Source organism: Helicoverpa armigera, chromosome 31 (assembly GCF_030705265.1).
Source record: "Helicoverpa armigera isolate CAAS_96S chromosome 31, ASM3070526v1, whole genome shotgun sequence".
In the NCBI taxonomy this organism is placed as follows: domain Eukaryota; kingdom Metazoa; phylum Arthropoda; class Insecta; order Lepidoptera; family Noctuidae; genus Helicoverpa; species Helicoverpa armigera.
The window spans coordinates 2,329,299-2,349,654 of NC_087150.1; the positions used below are offsets into that span (position 1 = coordinate 2,329,299).

A 20,356-nucleotide genomic window follows, 5' to 3' on the forward strand; every position below is an offset into this window, starting at 1 on the left:
TAGGCGAAGCATTCCCATATTATCGAACTTGGCAGCCTTTCACATTTTTGTTTTGGGTGGGATCTAATACATTGTCATCGGCAGGTGCCATAGTTCCCGTAGTTTCCCCATTCCTAGTCCATTAGCATCCCATCACAATAGCCCCAGTAGTATTCATCCACAGTTAGCAATGGTATAGCACAGAACCGAGTATTGACTTTTTTTTTAACGACGTCCACCGGGGATTGTCCTTGGGTTCATTTCTATAGTGTATAAAGGGATAATCGTCGGTTTTGTGTCACCATTTCATTAAAGTTGTCTCGAAAGGGCTTCAGCATGTTGGCTTCGGCGTCACGTTTGCCTCCCGAAAATTCGTAATTCTGTAGTCCCGAGGTCTGGAAGAGACATACCTACAAAATAATAATGATATATATATAATGCAACAAATTCGGAGAGTGGGGGCTCGTGACGCCACGTCTAGGTATGTAAAATTTGTACTAAGGAGTGACTTAACACAAAATTCAAGCGTGTTATATCTTCGTTATTGTCTTGTTTGTGTGAGAGAGAAATGACAAAATACGTGTCCATTATTTTAGGGTTATCTAAAAGACGGACTAATTACTTTTTTTGATTCACCATACCTATTTCATATCATTCATTTCTATACATTTCAAGTGTAGTATTGCTCTTGAAGTTCCACATCAGGTGTTCCAGATCTTCGATGTTTATACGTCAACAGAGAGTGCTTATCAGATTGAACAACTTTTGCTAAAACGTCATACCTCTATATGCTATAGTCTAGCTGGGCCCCTGGAGTTCCACATCAGGTGTTTTAGATCTTCAATTTGTATAAGTCAATAGAAAGTGCTTATCAAATTGAACAACTTTTGCTAAAACGTCATACCTGTATATGGTATAGAGAAGCTGGGCTCTTGGGGTTCCACATCAGGTGTTCCAGATCTTCAAATTTATTATCTCAGCTGAAAATGCTCATCATATGAAACAATTTTTGCCATGGCACCATTTTTGTATCTCTTATAGTTTTGTTGGTCTGTTGGTGTTCTGCATCAGGTCTTCAAGTTTCGAAGATAAATTATAGCCTATATGTTGACCAGGCTTAATACTGACACAACAAAGAAAAAATCATTGAAATCGGTTCAGTAGTTCCGAAGATTAGCGTGTACAAACAAACAGACATACAGACATACAGACATACAGACATACAGACATACAGACAGAATTTTTTTTTTGGATTTGTGCTCCATTACTGTTTCTAAACCCCACCCAATTATTATTTTTTTAATATATTCAATGTACAGACACAGTTTTTTTACAGATTTATTATATGTATAGATATAGATTAACATCAACAAATATTGCGTCAATTGCGGAGCCATATTTTAACCGACTTTCCAACAAGGAGGAGTTTCTCAATTTGGATATTGGTTTTTTTATGCGCATTGGTCTAGGAGTCGGCGCAATAACTAAATCTGCATCAATATACATACATGCACCGACTACTAGATTGCATCAATTTTTTTTTGCTTTTTATTGATTTTAGAAATCGGGTTTTATTTAATAAATACAAGACTTATGGCTATTTTAAGACAATTTTTACGCTGCTCATCTGGTGACCCTACCTTTTTAGGCCATACTAAACTATATCTACTTGCCTCCATTATAAAACCGGCAATGATAGGCATAATAACAAGCTAGTTTAGCTAAAGTTCTCGTCAACACGAATAAAATAAACCCAAACACCAGGTAGTTGCTATAATCCATTGAGGAGTTCTCTCGATTCACTCCATCATCGAAGAAGAAAATGCATGTCATTTTAAGGATAGCTTTGTTCCTAACTTTACCTTTTGACGTTCATAAGTGCTTGTAAAGGCCTAAAGGAAATAAATGATTTGACTTTGAATTTGAACTGCTTATGAAAATGCTTGTGCTTTCAAGGTTTTCATCATCAGATCTAACTTTGTGACCACCTAATCACATACTTTTAAACCAATACTAGTATAATGAATACGCTTATCTCTGGAATTATTGGATCGATATAAAAACATATTTCAGTGATGACAGCTCATTTATTGATAAAAAGGCTATATTTATCCTGGTGGGTGGTATAGGACCGACTCTTTGGAACCAGGTAACTATTTTGATGTTTCTAGAGAATCCCGTAAAGGCCTTGGGATAAATAAATTGGCCTTCTGAGACCGCAACCATGGTGGAAATAAATTTCGCTGCGCTTGCGTCAAATCAACGAATTTAATTTAAACCAAATATCTTTATTTTAAAACGCCTCAAAGGTTTTAGTTTAATTATTTTTTTACGACCGTTTTACATAACTCTTCATTTTCTCAGTTATCAGGGTAAAAAACAAAATTATCTAGGTTTTCTCATTTCGAATACTAAAACCGAATTTAAAAAAATTGAAATGAGAAAAGTAACATTTAAATTATTTTTTATTTATTTATAATTTTCAAAGGTTTTTTTTATACCGTAATAGTTTTTTTATACAAGTTTCGGGTTTTTAGGATAAATTATATTTTTAACATGATAAGAAATTGTTTGGGTGTAATTATAATTTTAGGTAAGAACATATTTATTTTTAAACGATTTTAAAAAATGGAGTCGATTTTCCGACCGATCACTCGTTGGTGCCGACATGCTGAGCCAGTCGTGATGTTTTTTTTGGAAGATTTTTTTTTCTTTGATCTCGATGGCTTGAGAATTTGATATTCAACTGTAAAAAGATCTTTGAAATGTTTAAGCTGATTTAGGATAATGGTCTCTGCACACAGCGGGCGCGGCGCGGCGGGACGGGACGGCGACGCGACACAATGTACTAGATCGTCGCGTCGCGTCGAGCGGGACGGCTCTGTGTGGAGGCCTCCGTAATATCTAGTACATTACAACTGCTCAGTGTCGCGTCGCCGCGCCAGCTGTGTGCAGAGACCTTAAAATATTTCTAAGAACCATAGCTGTAAATACCATTTTCATGTAAAAAAACCGCACCCAAATGAGTTCCTCCCTAGCACGATGGCATAGACAGAGACACAGACAGTTTGTTAATATTTTTATCCTACAAAAATTCCGTTCCTTCCAGCCTTAACAACCATACCGGTAACACCAGTAGAAATCGAAAAAAGAATCGAAGGCCTAAAACAGGAGATCTTCCACAAAATAGAAGATGAAAGAAAAGAGGCCGCCAAAGAAACTACCACAACAGCACAGACTAAAAAACGTCATCCTGATTATTACGACTACATGGTTCCACAAGAAGATAACGGACTTATAAAACCAATAATACATCATGAACACAAAAAAAAACATCATAAACATAAGTCAGTTACGTCAAATTTGACAGCTACAGTTACGTCAAATTTGACAGCTACAACACCAATGATTAAAAAAATAAAACAAGTGAAGAAGATACACAATTTGACGGAAAGAATTATGCCTAAGAATTCAAGTAAGGTGACGCCAGCTAAGAATTTTTTTAGAAGGTTTTATTTAGATGAGGAAGAGAGGAATAAACCACAGAAATGGACGCATTGCATAGATTTGGTTACTCCGCGTTTGAAAGGGATTAAAGATGATTGGAAGCTAAAATTAGTTACTAGTAATGATCCGGATATAAAACGGTAAGTCCTTTTAACTTATTAATCCAAGACGATTGTCAGCCACGGCGGCTGTTCTCATATAAGGCGATCAGCCAGCTGCGCAGGACATATTATAGTGCACAAGCATTTGCTTGGACGCAGGTGCACTCACTATTCCTTCCTCTCATAGCCCGACGGGACGGCAGTCCAACACCACCGGAGAGAGATCAGTAGCAGGACCAACATTAACTTACTTTCCGATGCACGGGTGTATCAATCACCAACTTCCAGACTACGGGCTGCTTTGTGAAAGTTTCTAAAACTCACAAAGCGATTTCGACCCAACCCGAGAATCGAATCTGAGGCTTCGTGGTCAGAAAGATGTCAGCAACCCTAGCGGGGCCCAACGGGGCCAAGGTCTGCCGGGGCTGTGGGATTGTTCGCGCGAGTTACCGCGGCGCTGGTACATAAAAGGCCTACGACGGAACACGACGGTTTTTAGTCAGTAAGAGTCTGACACTCCCTCACCGCTGCTAACCCACAGCGGGAGGGGTCATTTGATGATTTTTGACGTCGTTAAAAAAAAGCAGTTGATGATAAGTATAGAGATCAAATAAGGACTTTATTTTCCAGATTGTCACATTTGCTAAGCTTAAACACATCAGAATATACGAAGGAAGAGATTGTATCAGTTTTGTACCAAATAAGTAACATCCATTTACGATTATTTCAATGGGATTATACTGCCCTCACAACTATATTTAATGTCATAATACCAGGTAAGCAATTTATACCCAAGTTTATCCAGAGCATAAACGACAATTTCTAACACATTTTTGTTAGGTCGACCTGTATGTAACTATGTAATGGAATCTAAGGTAACTAATTCAACCATCGTCCAAGGATCGCAGCGTCATGAAAATTGGCAGCTGTATGTAGTTCTGAAGACAATACAATAATATGGTACTGTCGAATTGATCTGATGATGGAGCCGGAAGATATGAACTAGAACTTCATGATGGAACATCGTATTGTAGGTGTGTTTGGACTTGTTAGAAAAGTATTTTACTAAGCTTTGACCACTATTAGCGTATAAAGTGTGATAGATACTGCAGTGACAAGTCGTGGTGGCCTAGTGGGTAAAGAAGTATCTGTCAAGAAGCTTGATACAGGTCAGGCAAGTACCAATGCAACTTTTCTAAGTTTGTATGTACTTTCTAAGTATACCTCGTTCACCAGTAGACTGTGTTTCGGAGGGCACGTTTAACTGTATGTCCCAGCCGTCATTGAACATCTTTGGCAGTCGTTACGGGTAGTCAGAGGCCAGTAAGTCAGACAACCAGTGATACCAAGTTGCCCGGGTAACTGGATTGAGGAGGTCAGATAGGCAGTCGCTCTAGTAAAACACTGGTGCTCAGCTGCGTGCGATTAGACTGGCAGCCGACCCCAACATAGTTGGGAAATGGCTAGTAAGCAGCGGCGGCCCTAGCCATTGCGAGGCTACGTGCGGCAGGTCTATGCGAGGCCCTTTTGTCCTACGTGAAAAGTATGTGTTGCGAGAGTAAGCTGGTGTTTTGATTTAGCTAATCGTCATGTTTGAGGAGAAATGCACAAGTTAAATAAATTAATAAAATTTTATTTTTACTACAGTTTATATTTAAAGAATCACAAAATTAACAAATATTAAAATGATCTGATGCTTGCTACTTTTCTTAAGTGGGATAAATTTCAGTTAAATTATGTTCTAATATATATTTCAGCACCGAGATAATATTCAGCTCTTCGTACAACTGATTCAGGGCCGTCTGTAGCTCATGTAGTGCAAGGGCGCAATCATGACCCAAGCGCCCCCTATGTATTGAAAGATTGTGACTTGAGTAGTTCGAACGTCGTAAATAAGAAAGTTCATACGGAAACTTGGGGTTATTTTCTTATTATTAAAAGGACTTAAAAGCTACCTTCCAGAGTCGGCTAAAAACGGATGAAGAAAATGCGCCGCGAGCGCAGCGAGCGCAAAAATTTTTGAGCTTTGTGTCACAAAAGCACCTAAACTTATATAATAATAAATGACTGTGCAAGGTGAAGTCGCGAGCGTAGCGAGCGCTAAAATTTTTGAGTTTTGGGACATAAATATACTCTAATCAAGTTAGAAGGAAAGGTACCGACAAGTGAAAAGCCGCGAGCGTAGCGAGCGCGAAATTTTTAAATTGTTTGTTTAAGGACTCTCAAATTAAACTCGGAATTAAGCACAAATAAAAAGAATCTGTGACTGGATCGAGAGAAAGTTGTTTTTGTTACTTTAGTGTTCCAACTTTTTGTTAAATTGAGGACTCAAAAAGAAAACGCAGATTGAATTAGAAATAAAGAAAAAAAATGTTTTTTTTCTTGGACCAGATGTATATTTTTTAATTAGAATTTTTTATATTAGTTTGGGTTGTAGCGCGAGGCCCCCCCAAGCGCGAGGCCCTGTGCGATGGCACAGTTCGCACACCCCTAGGGCCGCCACTGCTAGTAAGATATCGATTATAGATACTGCAGTAAGCTCTAATATGATTCCAATATTTTCAGGGTCAATACATAGTTTCGGGACTTTAAAGCGAGCAATAAAAGAGTTGTTCATAAAGTGGCATCTCGATACTAATATGTTAGACGTGTTTCTGAAGCAGGCGAGGATTTTTAGACCCCCGTGCATTGATATTTCTGAATACGGAGGTAAGACACACTATATGCCTATATAGTTATCGGCACGAATCTTGAGCTCTGACCTACATCTGCGCAGAAGTGATTTATTAGCAAAGAACCAATCCCGAGAGACGGCTATGACGCGATGCACTGCGGGCCGATCACCGCTTTAGCCCGCCCCCGCGCCTCACTTCATACCACAAAAGGGACCCAATAAATTACTTCTGCGCAGGTAAAGGTCAGAGCTCAAGATTCGTGCCAATAACTATACTTCTATTTTAATATTATATCGGGTGTGTCGTACCTAATCACATTAAATCCTATCACATGTACTTTATGATATTCTATGGTGAATAGTAAAAAAATAACCTGATCCATTCAGTGGTTTAGCCACAGGAGTCATTTTTCGTTTTCATAATTTACAACGTCATGTGTTAAGCAGAGATAAAGTTAGGAGTATCGTATGTTTTGATCGGTTGACAGCTGTCAGTTTTCAAGGGAGACTTTCCGTTGTTTGTAATGACTGACTCTTATATGGTGTTCTAATTGTCGCACATTTTTATTCTATTTACTTTGTTTGAAAGAATCATTTTTTTATTTTTACGTATTTTATTTTTTCCTTTGTACTAATCGACACATATTAACCAGTAGGTAGGTATATATTAACGTACCTATTTAATTAAATGTGATTAGGTAGGTACAACATCTTTATATTATAAAGCTGAAGAGTTTGTTTGTTTGTTTGCTTGAACGCGCTAATTTCAGGAACTACTGGTTCGATTTGAAAAATTATTTCAGTGTTAGATAGCCCATTTATCGAGGAAGGCTATAGGCTACTTTTTATCCGGGTTCGTGCCGAGGTTCCCACGGGATGCGGGTGAAACCGCTGGCAGAAGTTAGTACCCGATAGATAGGAGAGGGTTTTAGGTGTATTATTAATGTAGGTTTCATTTTCTGGAAGTTTTTTTCCACTGTTAAAGAAATTTTCTATCTTGGACACTAATAGCTTTTTACTATTTTTAAGCCTAATCTATTTTTTTTTCTTCTTCAAGGTTCAACAAAAACAACCGGGGGTGTACGTTGGTCCAAGAATACTCCGAAAAAGGATTCCGACGACGAAGATTGTGATGACTAAAGTGCAAACAAAATGGCGGCTCGCAACATAATTCGTCAAAATCGAATAGAAATCGAATCGCAATATGATCGCAATAGCAGTTTTAACCATATCGGGCATTCTGCTACTAATATAAGACCAATCGTATTCCAACGACATTCGATTGGTTTGCGATTGGTCTGCTTTTTTGGTGATTTTGATCTATACGGTAGTTTGCTCTACAATCATTATTGCAATCGTAAATCATTTGCAGACAAAATTATTCATTATTGAATGACATAAAACGATAAAAACGTTTATTTCAAAGAAAAAATAGCGGAATGCCACATAACGTGTCGAACAGTCGAACGTGAATCGTATGTCGCTTAAGTAAAATTAGGAGAGTCGGGCCCCAGAGCACAAGTGCGCGCATGATACCTTTTCTATGGAAAACTAGCGAACCGCTCCGGCTTCGCACGGGATAACAGTATTTCCCCACTATTTATTGTGTTATAAACCTTTCTCTTTAATCACTCAATCTATTAAAAAAAACTTCATGAAAATCCGTTGCGTAGTTTTGAAGAATTAAGCGTACAAAAGGACAACGGGACATAGGGACAGAAAAAGCGACGTTGTTTTATACTAGGTATGTAGTGATCATCAAATGACGGCTCCCGCTGTGGGTGCAGCGTGAGGAAGTGTCAGACTCTTACTGACTAAAGCCCACCATGCTCCTTCTTAAGCCCTTTATGTACCAGAGCCGCGGTAACTCGCGCGAACAATCCCGCAGCCCCGACAGGTCCCTCTGATCCCTAAATATGGTTTCTGCGCAGCGATTTGTACGATGTCCCGAGCCGCCAAAAAGTATGGTGAATATTTTTGGACAATTTGTTAGTTTAGTGTTGTTTAGACCTGCTGAAAATATTGTTATATAGTTATCGGCACGGGTATTGAACTCTCGGCGGAAGAGTGGGGATCGCTTTGCGCACTGTACACTTAAGGCAATAAACCAATAAATCGCTTCTGCGCAGGTGAAGGTCAGGGCTCAATATCCGTGCCGATAACTATACCTATTACTTTCTATGTACTCCGACTATGTAGATTTTTAATAAAATATTATTAGGTTACTTAAATTGCTCTTTCATTTCTTATGTTTTACACCCCAAAATTAGGAGGATGCCCCAAACTTCCTTAAACCTTAATTCCGTATAGTCGATAAAATTATGGTTCCTTTTTGCATTTGTAGAGGGGTTTTGGGTTAAAAGGATAGAAATTAATAAAAATAACGTTGTCAGTGTGACCTTTATTTTTCAAGATTCTATAATCTTCGTTTTGACAGAATCCAGCAATGGCTGTTTGCAATAATCCATGAAAACAGGTTCGTATTCTGAAAATAAGACAATATAACTTATAAAAGCAACCTGCTGTTCTGATGACAACCTTTTTTTTTAAACGACTTCCCAAAAAGGAGGAGGTTCTCAATTCGGCCGGTATTTTTTTTAACGACTTAAAAAATCATCAAATGACCCTTCCGCTGTGGGGTAGCAGCGGTGAGGGAGTGTCAGATTCTTACTGCCTAAAAACCGTCGTGTTCCGTCGTAGGCCTTTTATGTACCAGGGCCGCGGTAACTCTTTCAAACAATCCCGCAGCCCCGGCAGACCTTGGTCCTGCTGGGGCTGCTGACATCTCTTTGAGGAACAACGCGCGCAGCCGACACGGGTCTGTTGTCTATCTAGACATGAGCGATGAGCCACCCGAACTCGCCGCCCACAGACCCACGAACAACGCGAGGCCTCATTCGTTGATTTTCCCTCAAAAAAGGTCAAATACTCTACCTGTCAGTGTCTCATTTTGACAGTTAACAGCGTCCATGTAACACTGGTTCTTGAACAGCACAATATGGCCGCGCTTGGAGCTCATGGCGCACACAGGATCCAGTTCATCATCACACTCGCTGGTGAGGGGACAGCCAGCGCGAAGGAACATGACGTATGCGCGACAGAAGCGATCAGCTATTAAGTCGTACTCTGGAAAACAAAGATTACATAAACGCTCCACGCTTTCTGCAGCGTATTTTTTTAAACTATTATTTTTATCTTATACTTTTTATATCTAAATTATACGATTTAGGTTACATTACTATCTTTTTCATATTCTAGACTGCAAACCCCAAAGGGTTTCAAATAGCCAGTCCGCCATCTTGGGGAGGCCGCCATATTGAATTTGTAATGACGTTTCTTACCTAGTCATGTGTTGCCATCAGAACTCAGAGCGCGTGCAAAATTTTATCCGAATCGAAGACCGGGAAGTGGCTCAAATTATGATTCCAAGATTTTCTTACATACCTACATAGTTACAAGTGGAGCTAATATAAGCGTGTTAAAAAGGAAGAAAGATTGAAAATCCATGTTCAACGACAACATTTCTTAAAACAACTCTCTTCTTACTTTAAGCTTGAACGTCGAAATTCACAGACAACAGTGCTTTCACACTAGCGATTTTTTCACTCGGTTTTTCGAGCGACAGCGCTTGGTCCATACGGATCTGTCGCGTACACACGACGGCAAAGAATTGACAACAACAACATGACGTTTAAGTGACTATGATCATTTATATCCCGATCGTTAGCAAAAATATTCAGCCAATCAAAATTTTCAATCGGTCTGATACCGGCTAAATACCTGATCCTACCATGCATCTTCATTCTGATTTATGAGCCCAAACCAACTCTCGGTCGACTGAGGCTAGGCGCTGATTGCAACTTTTCGTCACCGTGACTTTTTGTCACTGTCACCTGCTGTCACCCACGGTGCGCTCAATGAATCTGTTCTTGGGTGACAAATCGCGTTCATTTATGTATGCCGGCTGAGTGACAAAAAGTCACCAGTGAGCGGACTCCCATTGTAATGTACAGGGTGAGTGACAGTCACGTCACTCCGGCATTGCCTGCTGCTGCAACGATTTCATCGTCATAGCCGTCACTCGGGATTGGTTCTTTGCTAATAAATCACTTCTGTGCAGGTGAAGGTCAGCGCTCAAGATTCGTGCCGATGATTATAAATACGCTTGGTTTTGTACCTAGATAAAAAAATACAAAAATATGTGACATACTCAAAAATCCACGGAAATCCGAGCACTGATTATTCAGAATAAGATGACAGACGCTCTGAAACCATTTGAACTTCATATTTCTTCTATTCAGGCCACAGGCAATTTTATGATAATCATTGCAATGGTAGGGATCACAGTAATCCATCCAGGCTGGGTCATATTTCTGTCTGAAGCGATTCTTCCAAGTCGGGGGCATTTCTGGCTTCTTGATTATGTCTGGAATTTTATGGAAATGGGTGAAATTAGGTTACAATAAATGGGTGCGGGATTATTGGGGCTGCGGGATTGTTCGCGCGAGTTACCGCGGCCCTGGTACATAAAAGGCCTACGACGGAACTCGACGGTTTTTAGTCAGTAAGAGTCTGACACTCGGAGGGGTCATTTGATGATTTTTGCTATCGCTAAAAAAAGGGGTATACAAACATCGTCCTGCCCTATTTGCTTGCCTTACCTGCCCATAGTGAACCCAGCTGTAAAACTCACGAGGCTCTAGCGACCGACTGTTGGCGGTATAACCACCACACAACACAGCACCGAGAGCCTTACTTTATTTCTAACTATTCAAATATATTAAGGGTTGAAAAATATTTGCACTTCTTGTATTTTGAGAGAGCGAAGTCTTTTGAAATACCTACGTTAAAAGCCTCATCATGCATCCTCCGAGCCTTTTCCCAGGCTTCCAGTCTAACCGGATGTAGCGGGAAGCGTCATCATACCTACTCCGGAAAATATACTTACTCCGATATCGATCCCTTATAAAGTTAGGATTATCTCGTTTTGGCGAAATTCTGCGAAAAATAACAACAACTGCATTATAAACTTGATAGGTACACTACAGAAGTATCTCTTAGACACCAATGACTGTGCTTCGGAGGGTACGTTAAACTGTAGGTCCCGGCTGTCATTTGAACATCATCGTCGTCATTTCAACATGCTAATTTACTTCGCAAAGAGCCAAAAAACATTATTTTCAACATCTTTTTATCTACGAATTCGATGTGCTCCAAAATGTAATGCTGGAGGGTAGGAATTAGGTAGCAACTCTGGCTGAAAAGTAAACTCAATACTTTTGCGCCGTTTCTTCATTCTAGGAGAAGTGAAAGCCATCCTGATATCAAAATGGCTGTCAAGTCACCTCTATCTAGATAGAGGCAGCATCTAAATGCTGAATATCTTCAAAATCGCGACGGTAACAATATTGGTAGCTACTAATGGTAGCTGGTAACAATCAGGTAGCAACTCTATGTCTTTCGAGGGGATCGTGAAGAGTGACAGAGATTCTGACAATAACGGCTATTAGAAATAAAAAAAAAATACTGACTTTGACGGACCCTGGTCTCAATGAATTCGGACAATCGGTAGGTTATACCAATATATATTATAATAGGTAGATACCAATATATAATAGGTAGGTACCAATATATAATATAATAGGTAGGTTATACATACCTATTCTACTGTAAATACTTACACAGACTCAGGTACGATTTTCACCAGTTTTGGTTTTTCCGTAGTCGTCTGATTACCAGTCATATCTAGAAGTCAAAAATAAATCTATATACTAAGGTAATAAGATAATATTTTTTTTCTTTGTTTATTTGTAGGTACTAGGTACCCTGAACGCTCCGAAACTATTTAAACGATTTGAAAAAATATCTTTCACTGTTGTAAAGCTACACTCTTCCTGAGTAACATTGGCTATCATCGGTAAGCACATTAATGTCGGTCCTGCTTGTGATCTCTCTCCGGTGGTGTCGGATTGTCGTCCCATCGCGCTATGAGAGTGAAGGAATAGTGAGTGCACCTGTGTCCAAGCAAATGCTCGTGCACTATAGGTAATATGTCCTGCGCAGCTGGCTGATATCCTTATACGAGAACAGCCGCCGTGGCCGAAATCGGCTTTGGACGCCATTATTTTATCCCGGTACAGGCAGTAGTTACCACGGGACGCGGGTGAAACCGCAATAAAAAGTTAGTTAGATTTAAGTTTACTTACATACAGCGATAATTAACTCGGAAAATATCAGTAGAAAGATCTGTAGTTCCATATTGACTTTCTAAATCTGATTGATTGCAAGATTTTTTCAATAATAATTTAATGACTGACATAAGATTCAGTTCAGTTGAAATCAATTAATTAGAGCGGTTTAATTTAGTTTTTATTAACTACGATTTGTTGATTAAACGATTAACTTTAGTGTTGCCAGGTTTGTATTTCTAACTAGCTGATTTCCCGTGGTTTTACCCGCGTCCTGAGGGAATTCTACTGCCCGTACCGGGATAAAATATAGACTTTGTTACTCGGGAAGAGTGTAGTTTTCCAACAGTGATTTTTTAAATCGGCTCATTATTATACAGAATATATAGTTCAATTCCCGGTCGATATCGATTTATAGGTTTTAAAAGGTAAAAAAAATAAAACCAAATACATATACTTAGAGCAACACATTTTATTGCAAAAATAGCACAATATATTACATCACATTATATTTCAACATTTTTTATATTTTGGAAAGTACATTAAATGTAACTACATATACTAATGTACAATGTACATTCATATGCCAATCAGTCAATTATATATTAAGCCTAATATCACAGTTGTAAAAATGTGACAAAAACAAGGCTATTATTATAATTTTATTTTTCATTTAACAACGTTTAAACTCGGACAGTCTTACCGCTAAAGTGAAAACACTATAATATTCAGTACATTCATAAATTCACATTAAAATCTAAGTATGAATTTTATTCAGTCAAAAAAAAGTGTAACTTAAAAAAAAAAAACAAGAAAAAAATCCTTGCAAAAAATAATAATTCATTCACGAAAGAAAAACCATTGAAATCAAAATTCGAACACATCATTTAAAACGCTCTCTTTCACTCTCTTCCCCACTCTTTCACCTCTTTTCTCAACTCTTCTCTTTTTAGGTAAAATCTTTACACTTTCAACTTCATCATCAAAATCATTATTTAAAAAATCTACTACATTAAACTTATCAAACTCACTAGGAAACCCAAAAATTTTATTTGGCTTAAAATAGTTTATAAAGTGTAACAATTCATCTCTCCCGCAGTGGGTTGAAAAGCAAACTTCTATTCTATTCTGCTTAACTGTCAAGTATTCTTCTAGAAGATTCTGTTTATCCCCCCATTTTAGGGCAGAGAAGTAAACTTGAAGTTCTAGAGGGTCCGAGTTTTTTGTATGTCTGTATTTAGTACAAAGACTTATGGGGGACTGTGGGTCGTTTGTGGTCCCGTATAATTCCTTTGGGAATTGGCTGAAAAAATAGAAAGAAAATTTTAGTAGTTATAATCATAGTAGGCTTATATTGGAAACTTGAAAGGATGTGTGGCTGTTTAAAACTGTTTTGCTTAAAATAAAAACAAATTAAGGATTTTGTGGAACTGCTTCAATCAAATTAAGGATTTGTGGAACTGCTTCAATCAAATTAAGGATTTTGTGGAACTGCTTCACTCAAATTAAGGATTTTGTGGAACTGCTTCACTCAAATTAAGGATTTTGTGGAACTGCTTCACTCAAATAAAGGATTTTGGTGAAATTTTGCAGTAATCTCAGTAGTAGTAAAAAGGTAATATTTTTTATTTGTTGCACCGAAATTACTGAACCAATTTGAAAAATTTAACTGACTCCAGAGGAAACTACTGCTCACATCCATATAAATACACCATTATGTAATCCAGAGATAGAGTAGTTTTACAACAGTGGAAGAATTTTTCAAACCAATTCAGTAGCTTCAGAGTTTTTCGAGTACCTACAAAGAAACATATTTATATGTTGTCAAAATTCTTACCTATAAATATCCCAATGAAAACCGTCAACATAGGTTTTCATCCCCGTCTCATCAAAAATAACATTACAGACAGCCTCATAGCCATACCCAGCGGACGTCAACAACACAACTCGATGTTCTTTACTCAGATTCAACCAATTCTTGATATGAACGGCCGCATTACGAACCACATCAGACCTTTTAGGGAACGTAGGTATGTTCTGAAACGTCGTATCTACATACAACACGTCTAAGACAATCGGTTCTCCGTTGTGATGTAAATGTGTGTACTTGGCTACGCTGTTGCGTGTTATTCTGAAGTCTCCGGTGTATAGAATGTTTTTGTTTTCGTGTTGGAATAGGAACATGGTGGAGCCGAAAGAGTGGCCGGCTGGCAGTGTGATTACGTTTAGGAATATTTCTTTTTCGTTGTATGTTATTGTGATTGTGTTTCGGCCTGAAAAGATATATTATGTGTTAGTATTTAATGATTATTGGAAGGTATAGTTACAGTTTTATCAATTAAATTCTAATTGGAAATTAATAAACGTAATGCACGGCACTGTTAAACCAATGAATCATCATCCTCCGAGCCTTTTTCCCAACTATGTTCGGATTGGCTTCCAGTCTAACCGGATGTAGCTGAGTACTAATGCTTTACAAGGAGCGACTGCCCTATCTGACCTCAACCCAGTTACCTGGGCAACCCAATACCCCTTGGTTAGACTGGTGTCAGACTTACTGGCTTCTGACTACTCGTAACGACTGCCAAGGATTGTTAAACCAATGAATATGTCAGATTATTTCCCTACGAAGCCCCTATAATTTAAAAACAGAAAGAGTACTTAATAATCCAACAATTTACAGATCAAAATACATATGTATGGAATTGAATGATCTCAAAATCATTACAGAGCGCATCAAACAAAATACAGTGTTTATCTATTCATTCATAGTGCATACTAGTTGCAATCTGTTCAATCGTTTATCACTTTTTATTTGCAAAGATTTTTCAATTCATATTTGAGTCTCTTCATACAACAGCGGTAAGCAAGGGGCACCGAATTACCGCGAATCCACTGTAAAATGAATAGTGTAAAATGAAAAAATACATACCCAACTCTAAAACTTTCAAATAAGGATATAGCAAAGGACATTCTTTCTTTATAATCGCTACAGTCACTTCAGAAGCGTAAATAAACGCTTTGTTTCTCTTTAGTCTATGTCTTAAGCGATCTTCACCAAGCCCAAAAACGTGATCGCCATGAAAATGGCTCAAGAAATAGGCGTTTTTGTTCAGATCATTTTCGAAGTTATCGACGAGTATAAATGGTATTTCGTCAATGTGGCCGTTGAAAGCGGAACGCATATTTAAGTTTTCATATATTTGTTGTTGTTATTTTGTTATTGGAACACGTTTTGAGACGAAATCTGGTGAAATAATGTCGATATGCAATGCGCGGGAATCTGATTCGTTTTTTGCGCTGAAAAAGGCCTAGTCGATTCTTGGGGAGGCCTGTACACAAAGGCTTTAGCTTTAGGCGTTTAGCTTGTATAATGCTAAAGTTAGGTATTACTTTCTATATTTCATCGACGACCTTTATAAACTGTTTTTTATCAGTTTCACAAATTCAGTACGTAAATAAATAAACATGATGTCATTTTCAAAATGACACTAATGACAATCATTTAGAGTTGCCACCTAAAAACGTAAATTTCCCTAATTTCCTGTTATAGTCCTAAAATTCCTACCTAATTTCCTATTTATCGTAATATATCAAAAAGTTTTGTAATTTCCTTAGTTCTAAACCATACGTTTTTAAGGTTTATATATATAGTCCTCCTTATCGATTTCGATAACGGCGACCCATGGCAAATTCACCTCCTAGCGTGAACCCTGATGTGACTGGCTAAACCGAGCTTTGATTTGAAGACTCGGTCGCAAGCGCTGCAGTACAACTGACCCGCAGCATTGAGAGTGTAGGTGTACGAAGGCTTAGGTCTCTCTTTTTGTAATTGGCGCTTTTCGTCTAAAGCCTCGAGCCTTTTAAGGTTTACTATACTAACGCAAGAAAATAGTACCAAAGCAGTTTCTTTGCAAATAGAAAAATACTTCTCATCAACACAGTTGATCATTTTACACTGAGCTCGGGGGCTGGATATATAACTGGCAATACTTTAACAAACGTCAACATATTTTTTAAACCTGAATACCAGTCTTTTCACTTACGAAATGAGAAAGATTTCAGATCAGTTTTTTTTTGTATTCTAAATAAAAACGTCAATTATTCATATTACTTTTTATTTATTTATTTTCAAATCCCTTTAAAGAGGGCTTCATTGTCAATACCATTTAGCAAGTATTATTGCTCCTTGGCCTTGCTTCTTTGCACTTTATCCATTTCATGTTTAAATGTACGGAATATGACAGCAGCTTCTTTTGAAAACGTGTCCATATACTTATGTACAGTCTTCGATTTTAAGAGATCTTTCAACACGCTGATAATAGATTTGGAATTTAGTTCGAACATAACTGAAGGCTTGTTGGCTCTGAAGTGAATTATCTCTGGCTCTGTAACATTTTCAATCAAAAAGATATGAAATTATTCTGTATTAACTGTCTGTCTGTCCAGTTTTGACGCCAAATGTACCGGCTGAAACGGTTTAAATGTGTAGTGCGATTATAGTCTTAATGGTCTTAAGCCCGATGAAAGACACGGGTTCTTTCAGGGTTCTCGAAGTAAGTTCGCTAGTTTACCTATGTCTTTTGCAAATTACAGATCCGGAGACGAGCCCAGAATCTCTCCCTCGAAACCAAACGAAGAAAATGTAAAAAAAAATCTTCTTCTTTCTGATACGGCTAAAATTAGCTCTAAATTCTTAATTTCCAAAAAAAAATTTAAGTGCGTGCGTGAGCGCTGTATGTGATATTGAGAGTGGGGATATTTTTATCTTCGGAGATGCTAAACAGCAACTATTCACCTACCTACGTAAATAAAAAATATGTACATAAGTTGCTGCAGGTATAATTCCCAAAACCCGAATCAATAGGTACTTACTCAAATCATACCCCTGTCCCTTTGCTCTATAATTAGTATCGACACTATTCTTAGCCAAATCAACCAGACTCTTCGCAATACCATCGATAACATCAGGCTTAGATTTAGCCTCCATGAACTTCTTAACTCCCGTATCTATGGCTAGAACGACGCTCTCCAAGGAGTTTCCATTCGTCTCCTCATTTGACCCGGATCTCCGTTGGGGTTTGGCTGAGGGTAAATTCTTGCGATAGGATGGCTCGTCTGAAAGGGGCGCTACATCTCTTTTTAAGACGTGGGAATGCGCCGCATCGAAGGTCAGAAGACCTGGAAGTGGTATTTATCATTTGTGGATGTTTTACTATATTGTAGGTAGAATCATAGCGACCTATCAGAGCGCTGACCTTACCTGTACCGAAGTGATTTATTAGCAAAGAACCAATCCCGAGTGACGGCTATGACGCGATGCGCTGCGGGCCAATCACCGCTTTAGCCCGCCCCCGCGCCTCACTTCATACCACAAAAGGGACCCAATAAATTACTTCTGCGCAGGTGAAGGTCAGCGCTCAAGATTCGTGCCGATGATTATAGGCAAAGCAGGCACCACTGCGGGACTCAGATAGTCCTACTAGTTTATGAGGAAAAATTAATATTTTGAATGCGAAGGTTTATAAGGATATACTTATGTGGGTTTATTTATATTTTTTTCACGCTAAAACTACTAGTTGAGTTGGATCTTGATGATAGTAAATATAATAGGTGTAATTTCAGTAAATATCAGAATTTTATATAGTTTCTTTTTATCCATGTACAGGAAGTAGTTCCCTCGGGACGCGAGTGCTAGCCGAATAAAGTATTAAATAAAATTAATATTTACCAACTAGTAGAAGAACAATATAGTTCATACTTCAGTTTTCAAACGAACATTAAAATAATACTCAAAACATTTTAGTTTATAGTTCTAAGCGATTTAATTAAATATTCATTTAATGCCTATTTTCTTTTATAGTGTATTAAAACTGCAATTATTTAATCACAGATAGGATACCCACTATCTTTCGCCAGCGGTTTCACCCGCATCCCGGGGAACTACCTACTGCCCCTTTTCTTTGTTGTCGCTGGGTAAAAATAGTTATTTGTTATACAAGAGTGCAAAGTTGCTTTTTAACCGCGTGCTCAAGTTTGATGACCGAGCAAGCGAAGGATTCTAAAATTGAAACACGAGCGTAGCGAGTGTTTCAATAATTAGAATCCTGAGCGATAGCGAGGGAATCAAAAGAGCACAAGGTGAAAAATCTTTGCACTCGAGTGCAACACGTAACTTTTCATCCCACCTCATCGAGGAAATGCAAAAAAACAAAATGGCGCGCACATATGAGTATCAAATTAAATAGAAGTACGTATTAAAGTTCATTTATTTAAAAACGCAGTTTAAAAATGAAACGAGGTTAAAAATTTATGTAAAAACAATAATAAAAATTACTTAATTAATGAATAATTATTTTAAGCAGTATTTTATTTATTTAATATGTATTTGTTTGAAAAGTCTTATCAAGATTGTCACAAATGGAGTATTGCACACGATGTTCTAAATTCAAATCACTTTGCCGCTCTAGAGGATAAAAACGACTTTTGCGCTCAGATATCAAAGGGTAAAACTACTCTTTCCGAGATGGTGGGATGAAAATGCTATTACGCATGCCCTTCCCGTCGGGGGACGGGAGAGGGGTATACGTGGGACTCCCCGGTAAAGACGTTCCCGGTATACCCACTAAAAAGGCCCAGCGGCACTCCGACCTCGCCCGAGTGGAGGGGGTCTGGGAATCTATGGCATCCAGTCCCCCACCCTACCGGGATAAAAACCGGCCAATTGCGAGTTGGACTCGCACACGAAGGGTTTCGTACTATCCTACTAATATTATAAACGCGAAAGTTTGTATGTATGGATGTTTGTTACTCTTTCACGCAAAAACTACTGAATGGATTTTAATGAAACTTTACAATAATATAATATACTAAACCTGCGCAGACGAAGTCGCGGGCACCATAAAACGTTCCATAATTATAATACATACCATATTCTGTGAATATTTCAAGCATCTACCTGTTGCCGTTATCACGTTTGTTGTATGGGAGCCCCCCAAAATATTTATTTTATTCTAGTTTTCAGTATTTGTTGTTATAGCGGCAACAGAAACACGTCATCTGTGAAAATTTCAACTCTCTTACTATCACGGTTCGTGAGATATAGAATGGTGTCAGACGGACGGACGGACAGAGGAGCGAAAACAATATGGTCCCATTTTTACCCTTTGGGTACGGAACCCTAAAAAGTAGCTTACACCTTCTTCAGTAAATGGGTTTTCTAAGACTGAAATAATTCTTCAAATCAGAGCCATGGTTGCTGAGATTATCGTGTCGTATCGTTGCAAAAAAACAAATTCTTCAGCTTTATGAATACTAGCGACCCGCAACGGCTCCGCACGGGATATCAATATTTCCCCACAATTTAATGGATGTTATTATACATACAAACCTTCCTCTTTAATCACTCTATCTAATTAAAAAAACCGCCGAAGATTTAAGCGTACAAAGGGACTTAGGGACAGAAAAAGCGACTTTTATACTATGTAGTGATTAGATAAATACTAGCCGTTTTTCTGCGGTTTCACCCCTGTCCCGTAGGAACATCTGTCCGTCCCAGGATAAAATATAACTAATATTACTCGAGAAGACAGTAGCTTTCCAACAGTGAAAGATTTTTTTGACGAACAAACAAACAAACAAAATGTTTTCTCTTTATTATATTAGTAATAGATGATTCGTACCACGAGTAAACTAAATATGTTATCGTGAAAACGTTACAAAGTTACAAATAAACCTATACAATAAACACATAATAATATGGTTTTACAATATGAATTATGATGTAAAGACATGAATGCCATGGAGCACAAAATTACGGAGATGTCATAACTCAAAGTAGCTCCCAACGGTTTGGGGGGTAGGCTAGGTAGCTAGGTACAATCAACTTCAGGTCAGTGGTAACAGTT

At 38.2% G+C, this 20,356-nt stretch overlaps 4 protein-coding genes across 4 annotated transcripts; 1 reads left to right on the plus strand and 3 right to left on the minus strand.

The window, feature by feature from the left end:
- The first annotated feature begins 2,485 nt into the window (after nucleotides 1-2,485).
- On the plus strand, nucleotides 2,486-8,461 carry LOC126054418 (uncharacterized). The gene is made up of 5 exons (XM_064043220.1): nucleotides 2,486-2,572; nucleotides 3,089-3,626; nucleotides 4,218-4,363; nucleotides 6,153-6,296; nucleotides 7,319-8,461. Exons 1-5 carry the CDS (start codon nucleotides 2,536-2,538, stop codon nucleotides 7,399-7,401), a joined length of 948 nt encoding a protein of 315 aa, XP_063899290.1. The 5' UTR covers nucleotides 2,486-2,535; the 3' UTR covers nucleotides 7,402-8,461.
- Nucleotides 8,462-8,655: 194 nt separating this feature from the next.
- On the minus strand, nucleotides 8,656-12,594 carry LOC110382820 (uncharacterized). Its single transcript, XM_064043448.1, has 6 exons — nucleotides 12,468-12,594; nucleotides 11,943-12,006; nucleotides 11,210-11,259; nucleotides 10,472-10,687; nucleotides 9,196-9,387; nucleotides 8,656-8,746 (listed from the first exon to the last, which is right to left on the minus strand). The coding sequence occupies exons 1-6, from the start codon at nucleotides 12,517-12,519 to the stop codon at nucleotides 8,670-8,672; spliced, it is 651 nt and encodes a 216-aa protein (XP_063899518.1). The 5' UTR covers nucleotides 12,520-12,594; the 3' UTR covers nucleotides 8,656-8,669.
- Nucleotides 12,595-13,113: 519 nt separating this feature from the next.
- Nucleotides 13,114-15,860, minus strand: LOC126054406 (protein artemis-like). Its single transcript, XM_064043447.1, has 3 exons — nucleotides 15,382-15,860; nucleotides 14,287-14,722; nucleotides 13,114-13,752 (listed from the first exon to the last, which is right to left on the minus strand). Exons 1-3 carry the CDS (start codon nucleotides 15,632-15,634, stop codon nucleotides 13,317-13,319), a joined length of 1,125 nt encoding a protein of 374 aa, XP_063899517.1. The 5' UTR covers nucleotides 15,635-15,860; the 3' UTR covers nucleotides 13,114-13,316.
- A 708-nt stretch (nucleotides 15,861-16,568) lies between these two features.
- On the minus strand, nucleotides 16,569-18,261 carry LOC110382819 (uncharacterized). The gene is made up of 3 exons (XM_064043241.1): nucleotides 18,181-18,261; nucleotides 17,325-17,630; nucleotides 16,569-16,837 (listed from the first exon to the last, which is right to left on the minus strand). The coding sequence occupies exons 1-3, from the start codon at nucleotides 18,206-18,208 to the stop codon at nucleotides 16,629-16,631; spliced, it is 543 nt and encodes a 180-aa protein (XP_063899311.1). The 5' UTR covers nucleotides 18,209-18,261; the 3' UTR covers nucleotides 16,569-16,628.
- Between the last annotated feature and the right edge of the window lie 2,095 nt (nucleotides 18,262-20,356).

Coding starts and splice junctions, on each gene's coding strand:
- LOC126054418 (XM_064043220.1), top strand. CDS start 2,536: ATGATAAGAAATTGTTTGGGTGTAATTATAATTTTAG. Junction 2,573..3,088: donor GGGTGTAATTATAATTTTAG/GTAAGAACATAT, acceptor CGTTCCTTCCAG/CCTTAACAACCATACCGGTA. Junction 3,627..4,217: donor AATGATCCGGATATAAAACG/GTAAGTCCTTTT, acceptor TTTATTTTCCAG/ATTGTCACATTTGCTAAGCT.
- LOC110382820 (XM_064043448.1), bottom strand. CDS start 12,519: ATGGAACTACAGATCTTTCTACTGATATTTTCCGAGTTAATTATCGCT. Junction 10,688..11,209: donor TATAAGGGATCGATATCGGA/GTAAGTATATTT, acceptor ATAAAATTCCAG/ACATAATCAAGAAGCCAGAA. Junction 8,747..9,195: donor TCAAAATGAGACACTGACAG/GTAGAGTATTTG, acceptor TCTTATTTTCAG/AATACGAACCTGTTTTCATG.
- LOC126054406 (XM_064043447.1), bottom strand. CDS start 15,634: ATGCGTTCCGCTTTCAACGGCCACATTGACGAAATACCATTTATACTC. Junction 14,723..15,381: donor TTTGAAAGTTTTAGAGTTGG/GTATGTATTTTT, acceptor ATATCTTTTCAG/GCCGAAACACAATCACAATA. Junction 13,753..14,286: donor TTTCATTGGGATATTTATAG/GTAAGAATTTTG, acceptor CTATTTTTTCAG/CCAATTCCCAAAGGAATTAT.
- LOC110382819 (XM_064043241.1), bottom strand. CDS start 18,208: ATGAACTATATTGTTCTTCTACTAGTTG. Junction 17,631..18,180: donor TATTGTTCTTCTACTAGTTG/GTAAATATTAAT, acceptor TACCACTTCCAG/GTCTTCTGACCTTCGATGCG. Junction 16,838..17,324: donor GGGACAGGGGTATGATTTGA/GTAAGTACCTAT, acceptor AAAATGTTACAG/AGCCAGAGATAATTCACTTC.